At 42.0% G+C, this 8,965-nt stretch overlaps 1 protein-coding gene across 1 annotated transcript; it reads left to right on the forward strand.

The window, feature by feature from the left end:
- The first annotated feature begins 2,226 nt into the window (after window positions 1-2,226).
- Window positions 2,227-3,177, forward strand: LOC123347791 (olfactory receptor 6J1-like). Its single transcript, XM_044984985.1, has one exon. It carries the CDS (start codon window positions 2,227-2,229, stop codon window positions 3,175-3,177), a length of 951 nt encoding a protein of 316 aa, XP_044840920.1.
- The last annotated feature ends 5,788 nt before the right edge of the window (window positions 3,178-8,965 follow it).

The raw sequence follows: 8,965 nt of genomic DNA on the forward strand, positions 1-8,965 counted from the left end.
TTTGTTCTTAATTTGGAAAATCACAGCAGCAAGATGGAGCTTGGAGTCACATGGGCAAGACATATATCCATGCATGACTCAGTTTGCAGGCCAACTCCATTGATTACATGTTAATTTGAACATTCCTAGGAAAGATCAGATGTGGATTGGCATCTCCAAAGTCCATTATCAGTTAAGTGTTTCTTGATTGGGCACTTACTGAGAATAGTCCCTTCTCAAGAAGCTGATCAAATACTTCACTGAGGCTACTTAGAATGAAAACACATTGAGATACAAGTACATACCCAATATTCATAACTTTAACTACAAAATGATACACACATACATATAACATAATCATAACCAGCAAATCATAACCTTTCCATAGACACCTTACTGGACCTCCTTTGTATAAGATTTGGTGCAACTATAGGAGCTTGGTTGGAACAATGATCTGTATGGTCACACTTCATGTCAATAACATCACACATGGGCAATAAGAACATCCTGAGTGACCTTAAATACAATACAACACGAAAGAGATCAGATTCCTCCTGGATTTACCACTAGGTTACAGGCGTTAGGTGTGAGGGTGAAGGACTTTGGGGTGTAGGCGGTGTTCTCATTGATCCTTCCGAGGGAAGGAGGGGTTCATAGATTCCAAGGCCAGAAGGGAACACTGTTATCATCTAGCCTGAACTAATGTGCAGCACAGGCCAGAGATCAGCTCTGAAACAATTCCTCTTTGAACTACAGCAGATCTTTTAACACCAATCCCATCTAGATTTAATGATTGACAGTGATGGAGACTCCACCACTATGAATGCTTGATAAGTTGTTCCAATAGTTAATCACCCTCACTGCCACAAACATTTGCCTTATTTCTAGTTTGAATTGGTCTAGCTTCAACTTCCAGCCATTGGATGGTATTATATCTTTGTCTGCTTGATTGAAGAGCCCATTATCAAGTATTTGTTCCCCATTTTTGGTACTTATACACTGTGACCAAGTCACCCCTTCTCTTTGTTAAGATAGATAGACTCAAGAAGATCAATATATCACTGTGAGGCAGGTTTTCTAATCCTTTAATCATTCTCGTGGCTCGTCTCTGTACCATCTCCAATTTAGCAACATTTTTCTTCAACCGTTGACACCACAACTGGACCCAGTATAGACAAAAGTATAACAAGATCTAATGGCTGAGAGTTGAAGATAGACAACTTCAGACTGAACTTAGTGTCTATTTTTAATAGTAAGGGACTTGCTCATTGGAATAACTTAGCAAGGTGGTGTGGTGTATTCTCCATCCCTGGTAGGCTCTAGTTCAAAAGGAATTATTTTGGGAAAGTTCTGTGGATGGAGTTAGACAAGAAGTCAGACTAGATGATCACGGCGGTCCCTTCTCACCTTGGAATTTATGAATCTATTATGGTGGATGTTGTGGGACGAACACCAAAAAGAACATATGCTGCTGGGTGCTCAGAGACAGAGAAGTTTAGACTAGTGGAGGGAGGTTCCACCTAAATGGCTTATTCAGATTTTTTTTCATTGAGTTTTTCATCGATTTTCTGCAGAGTGGAGCGGGAGCAGCACCACAGAGCGGACGTGGGAGCTGGACCCTGACCAGGAATGAAGAATGGTCATGCTTTGATAAGATCAGGGTCTCTCTCGAGATGTAGGAAGTGGAAGGTTCACTAAATGCTATATTTATGTTTATGTTTAGCTTGGTTAAATAAAAGTATAATGGTTTTTCAAAGCCAGAAATCAAAGTAGAATCTGTAGTTTGGAAGAGACCTGTAATGTCCTTGACATAGAAGACGGAAAACAGCCAGGATCACCGAATATTTACGGCAAGTGTCCGGAGAGCAATATTAAAGGAGTATAAGGCCAGTAGTACCAAACCTGAGACAGCGGCCTTGAATGAGGGAGGGGCAGCTCATGACAAGTGAGATGATTAATGGCGGACATACAAGGTAAAATGCTATGATCTATGTTAGGCAAACAACCTGACTAGAAAATCCAAAGGGTCTCATCTGGCTTTAAAATGTATGAATCTATGAAAATGGCATGCTCTTCTTTTCACTATTTGGGCATTAGCTTTCATGGGCTATAACCCACTTCATTAGATGCATCTGATGAAGTGGGTTATAGCCCATGAAAGCTTTTTGTTGATACAGACTAACGCGGCTACCCCACTGAAACTTATTTTCACTGTAACTCTTTCCAGAGCCAAGGCTGACGTTGGACATGGAGGAAAGGAATGAAACGGCTGTGTCTGAGTTCATCCTACTGGGATTTTCCAGCCTTGGTGAGAAACTGAAGATTTTCCTCTTCCTGGTTCTTCTCCTCACCTACCTGATCACAGTGATGGGCAACGTGGTCATCATTTTCATAGTGTGGGTGAATCACCGACTCCACTCTCCCATGTACTTTTTCATCGCCAATTTGTCCTTGGAAATATGGTTCACCTCGGTCACAAGCCCTAAGATGATGCTGAACTTTCTCTCAATCAGCCGAACCATTTCATTCCATGGCTGCATGGCCCAGTCCTTCTTCTATTTCGCCTTAGGTGCAACAGAGTTAGCCTTCCTAGTGGTTATGTCCTTTGATCGTTATGTTGACATCTGCTGCCCTTTGCAATATACCACCATCATGAAGCAGAGATTCTGTATCCAGTTAGTTCTTGGTACATGGGTGGGAGGTTTTATGGTTATGAGTTTCCGGATGCTCCTCATTTCGAAGTTAAGTTTCTGTGGGCCAAATGTGATCAACCATTTCTTCTGTGACAACACACCCCTTTTCCTACTGTCCTGTACTGACACCAGTGGGGTTAGAATGGTGGATTGTATTTTGATCTCAACTTTAGTGCTGAGCTCATTATGCCTAACAATGTTGTCATATGTGAGCATCTTATTTTCTATTCTCCGAATCCCAACGGCCACAGGTAGACAGAAAGCTTTTGCTACGTGTGGGTCTCATCTCACATCTTTGGCAATTGCCTATGGGAGCTGCATTGTGTTGTATGCCACACCTTCAGGAAATTCCTCCTTGAACCTCAACAAAGGGGTGGCTCAGCTGAACACTGTCCTGTACCCTTTCCTCAACCCTTTTATCTACAGCCTCAGAAACAAGACTGTGAAACTCGCTCTGAGAGAAATGTTTAGGTTGAGCACTGCAAAGTTGCTCTCCGATCTGTGACATGCTTCCAAATAGATACAAGAAAAGCAACAGTAAGCTAATGGAAGGGCATGAATCAATCCACTAATCTGTAGCCCAATTTTGCATAATACTCTTTCCTTCACATGTATTTGTTATGAATAAATGTTCAGTCAATTCTATTATTCAAGAAAATAATTAGAATAATTAAACCTTCCTTTAAAGTGCTGAACTGTCACCCACTTGAGATCAATATGCAGTTATCCAGAGAACAAACACTGCATTGATAAAAAGCGACAAAGAGTCCTGTGGCACCTTATAGACTAACAGACGTATTGAAGCATGAGATTTCGTGGGTGAATACCCACTTCGTCAGATGCATGTAGTGGAAGTTGCATCTGACGAAGTGGGTATTCACCCACGAAAGCTTATGCTCAGCGGGTCTGTTAGCCCAGGGTTTCTCAAACAGGGGTTGCCGCTTGTGTAGGGAAAGCCCCTGGCGGGCCAGGCCGGTGTGTTTACCTGCCCCGTCCGCAGGTCTGGCCGATTGCAGCTCCCACTGGCCGCGGATCGCTGCTCCGGGCCAATGGGAGCTGCTGGAAGTGGCATTTCAAATGTGAAACAGCATGAAGGTATTTAAGAAGCCAACTCAAAGAGTTCCTCCTACGTCTGTTAGTCTATAAGGTGCCACAGGATTCTTTGCTCCTCCTACACAAGCATTCAGGTCTTGAGCAATCCAGGCAAAGAACGCATGTTACAACACAGCTTAAACTTGTTCTTCATAATAATTTTAAAAACAACACTAGCTGCCTATTTAATTTTAAAAACAACAAAAAATACTCACCTCCCTTTCCATTTTTTATAAGGAGTCTTGAAGTTTAAATCTCCTCAGTGTGATAGATAGGCTTACTTTGACCTGCATAGCTCTTGGAAGTCCAGGGGCTCCAGGCTGCCGGCCCCGTGCTGCTCGGAGTCCCTAGGGACAGCTCTGTCCACCATTAGGGATTCTTTTCCCCGAGAACCCCCGTAACATTTTGTGAACCCCCAGGTGTTCATGAACCCCAGTTTGGGAACCTCTGACCTAGACCATCCCTCACAGGTGTTTGTCCAACTGTTCTTTAAAACCTCCAATGACAGGGATTCCAGACCCACGCTTGGAAGCCAATTCTAGAATTTAACTACCATTGTAATTGGAATGTTTTTCCTAATATCTAACCTGTAGCTCCCTTTCTGAAAATTAAGCCCCTTACTTCTTGTCCTACCTTTAGTAGACGTAGAGAAGAATTCATCACGGTCCTTTTTATAACAGCCTGTAACAGATTGGAAGACTGTTATAAGGTGCACCCCACTCTTCTTTTCTCAAGACAAAGTATACCCATTTTAAAATGTCTCCTCCCATAGGTCAAGTGTTCTCAACCTTTTATCACTTTTGTTGCTCTCCTCTGGACTCTTCCCATTTTATCCACCTCTCTCCTACCATGTGGTGGATCAGAACTGGACACAGTGCTCCAGCTGAGGCCTCACCAGTGCAAGTAGAGTGGGACAATTACCTCCAATTTCTTAGATACGACATTCCCATTATTACACACCAGAGTGATGATATCCTTTTTAGCAACCACATCACATTATTGACTCATTTTTAGATTGTGATTCACTATTAGCCCCAGATACTTTCCAGCACTTCTACCCCCTAGCCAGTCACTCCCCATTTTGGAGTTCTGCATTTGATTTTTCCTTCCTAAATGAAATACTTTGCACTAGTCTTCACTGAATTTCATCTAGTTGAATTCAGACCAATTTGATCATTTGTAAAGGTCATTTTGAATTCTAATCCTGTCCCTCAAAGTACTTGCAACACATCAAAGCTTGGTGTTGTGACGGTACCTCCCATAAGGCATTTATGGAAATATGCTTAGAATGTGTTTGATGCTACATATACCATGTAACATATCTCTGTAAAGGTTATGATCTACTGAATCTATTAATCCTATTCATCTGCATATATCATTTTTGTATTCGAAGTTATGAATGTTGGCTGTGTACTGGCTTGATTTCTAAATAACCTTAGTAGAGCATTTGGTCAGTTCGTGGAGAAAGGAATGTTGAAATTAAGTACCTAATCAAGAAACACTTAAAGGACAATAGATCTTGGAAGGCTCCAATCCACATAAGAAGTCACTTGAGGACGTTCAAGATAGCATGTAAACAATGGATGCTACCTGTAAAAACTGAGTCATGCATGGACATGTGACTTGCCCAGGTGACTCCTAAACTCCATCTTGGAGCTGGACTTTGCACAGGAAGGAGGAGGGGGTCTACACCCACAAGACAAAGTCTATTTAAACCCCTTTCTTCAGCTGGCTAAAGAGGGAACCTCTCCACCCCCCAGGATACTTGAAAGAAACTGGAATAAAGGACAGCATCTACAGGGGGTGTGAGTGATTGCTGGACCCAGGCTAATAGGAGATTAGTCTGTAAAAGGGAGCATTCTGAAACTGGTGAGGATCTTATCTGTATTCAGTTTGATTAGACATAGATTTGTGCATTTAATTTATTTTTGCTTGGTGACTTACTTTGTTCTCGTTGTTACTACTTGAAACTACTTAAATCCTACTTTCTGTATTTAATAAAATCACTTTTTACCTATTAGTTAACTCAGAGTATGTATTAATACCTGAGGGAGCAAACACCTGTGCATATCTCTCAATCAGTGTTATAGAGGGTGAACAATTTATGAGTTTACCCTGTATAAGATTTATACAGGGTAAAATGGATTTATTGGATTCAGACCCCATTGGGAGTTGGACATCTCGGTGTTAAAGACAGGAACACTTCTGTTAGCTGCTTTCAGGTAAACCTGCAGCTTTGGGGTAAGTAATTCAGACCCTGGATCTTTGTTGGAGCAGATGGGTGTATCTGGCTCAGCAAGACAGGGTGCTGGAGCCCTGAGCTGGCAGGGAAAGCAGGGGTAGAGGCAGGGCTGGCTCCAGGGATTTTGCCGCCCGCCCCAAGCAGCCAAAAAAAAAAAAAAAAGCCGTGATCGCGATCTGCGGCAATTCAGCGAGAGGTCCTTTGCTCCAAGTGGGAGTGAGGGACCCTCCGCCGAATTGCTGCCGAATCCCTGAAAGTGCCGCCCCCGGAGTTGCCGCCCCAAGCACCTGCTTGATAAGCTGGTGCCTGGAGCCGGCCCTGCGTAGAGGTAGTCTTGGCACATTGGGTGACAGCTCCCAAGGGGGGTTCTGTGATCTAACCCATTACAGGTGTCATCTGCAAATTTTATAGACACACTTTCTACTCCATTATACAAGTCAGTGAAAATAATCCCAGCACATCCCTCGTCCCGCGTCGCTTCCTGCAACCCTCATTGGCCTGGAGCAGCGAACCGCGGCCAGTGGGAGCCACGATCGGCCGAACCTGCGGATGTGGCAGGTAAACAAACTGGCCCGGCCTGCCAGGGTGCTTGCCCTGGCGGGCCACGTGCCAAAGGTTGCTGATCCCTGTTTAGAATATGAGCAATAGAAAGGTTTTCAAAAAGGGAAAAGAACTTCATGCATGTTTAAGAGTAATATTTTTCAGTTCCCTGTCACAGCATGATTCCAAACTATGATAGAAATAATCATGAAAAAAATGAAAAGTTGGGAAATTAAAAAAAGCTGAATTAATCACCCAATTATGCCTTAATAGTTTATGGTAGGATTTACAAAGATCCCTATGGGATGTGAGCACCTAAATCCCATCAAAAGATCATGGGAACTCTGCATCTAACTGACTTAGCCTTCTTAAAAATCTTAGAGTTAAAGTTGATTATTTTTGTGTTCAATTTGATCATGCATCTCAGGTTGTCCTAGGAGATTTCTTGTCTCTGGTAATTTCCCACTGGTGTTGCAAGACCTCAGATGAAAACATCACACTTTCAAAATGTTATTTATAGAGTGAATGAAGGCAAAGACTTCCTCCAGATGCACAGAGGAGAAATTCTGAGAGAGCAACAGAGACAGAGAGAGATTTTCAGAGAAAGAGAGAGGTGTTTTCTTTTGATTTTCTAAATGACAGCATCCATTGCTCAGCCAGTCTGGAAAGGTAAAGATATGAAACTATGGTATGGCTATTCCTTTGCTTGTCCCATGGATCGTAATTCATAGATTAAAAGGCTAGAACATTGTGATCATCTAGGCTGGTCTCCTTTATAACACAGGCCATAGAAATTCCTGGCAAAATTCCCTAGAGCAGATCTTTTATATAAAAACATTCAATCTTGATTTAAAAATGGTCAACGATGGAGACTCCACCATAACCCCGGGCAAGTTGTTCCAATTGTTAATTATCTTCCCTCTTAAAAATGTCCACCTTATTTCCAGAGTGAATGTGTCTTGTTTCAACTTCCATCCAATGGATCATGTTATGCCTTTCTCTGCCAGAGGGAAGAGCCCACTTGCTTCCCAACTTCGTACTTTAGACTTTAGACTCTAGACTTCAGACTCTAACCAAGTCACCCCTTACACTTCTCTTTCTTAAGCTAAATAGATTCAACTCTTTGAGTCTATAGGGCTTATTCAAATGGGTTTTTAGCTACTGCATTAGTTATGTCACTGCTGTAGAAAAGAGGTACAAGGAACGTTTTTGAAAGGTAGCTGGAATGGTGGAGCAATAGAAGATAGCAGTGAAGTTCAGTCTATTTAGATTATTGTAGAAAAGATTCAGAGATGAGCCACAAAAATGATTAAAGATTAGGAAAGCATTCCTTAGAGTGTTACACTTAAGGAGCACAAAATTCTCAGCTGAACAGAGAGAAACGTAAAGGGTAACTTGATCCTAGTGTGTAAATATCTACATGAAGAACCAATATTTCAGTGTAGCAGAGAAAGGTTTAACAAGGATAGATGACTGGAAGTCAAAACTAGAGAAATTCAGCATGGAATTGAGGTGCACATTTTTGACTGGTAAGGGGAATTAACCATCTGAAGAAGTGTGTTGGTGGATATTCCAGAGCTGTTAATTTTTAAATCAAGATTAGGTGTTTTTCTAATAGATGGGCTCTAATCCAAAAGGCATTATTTTGGGGAAGGTAAATGGCTGAAGTTATATAGGAGGCCAGACTAGATGACCATAGATTCCAGGGCCAGAAGATACCACTATGATGAGTATGATGTACAAAAAAAAAATCTCCAAAAGAATCTATACCGCTGCATGCTTAGACTCAGAGGCTTGGGCTCCTGGAGGGCTGATTTGGATTTTTTTTTAATTTATTTAAAGGGTCATCGGTTGTCTCCAGAGGACAGAGGGAACTGGATCAAAGAGATTATTCAGGGAGCTGGACCCTGATCAGGAAGGGAATTGCTGCCAGACTCTGATAAAATCTGGCTTTACTAGTGGTGTGAAAATAGAAGGTGACCAAATTCTATGTCTATATTTATGGTTGGTCGGGCTAAAGACAAGATTACTGGTTTTTCAAACACAGAACTCAGAGACACAGTTTGTCAGTGGGATTTAAAATGACCTGCAGGGCACTTGAAATAGAATTATGAAAAAAAACCCACATCCTTTATTTCCCTGAAAGCAGCAGGAGAGGAACAGTAGAGGTGTAAAGCGGCTGTAGTACCAAATTTGGGACGCTGGTGTTGAAAAACAGGGTGTTCCCCGGGAGAAGCAGCTTGTGGCAACACGTTGGGAGATTAACGGAAGAGTTATTAGGTAAAATCCTATGTCATATGTTATGGACAGAGTCAGAGGTTTACAAGCTTCCATCCCATTTTTATATCCAAGAATCTGTGAAAATGGCATGATAGTATTTTCACTGTTACTTTTTCTACAGACAAGGCTGATGTTGGAC

Source organism: Mauremys mutica, chromosome 13 (assembly GCF_020497125.1).
Source record: "Mauremys mutica isolate MM-2020 ecotype Southern chromosome 13, ASM2049712v1, whole genome shotgun sequence".
Taxonomy (NCBI): domain Eukaryota; kingdom Metazoa; phylum Chordata; order Testudines; family Geoemydidae; genus Mauremys; species Mauremys mutica.

Coding starts and splice junctions, on each gene's coding strand:
- LOC123347791 (XM_044984985.1), top strand. CDS start 2,227: ATGGAGGAAAGGAATGAAACGGCTGTGTCTGAGTTCATCCTACTGGGA.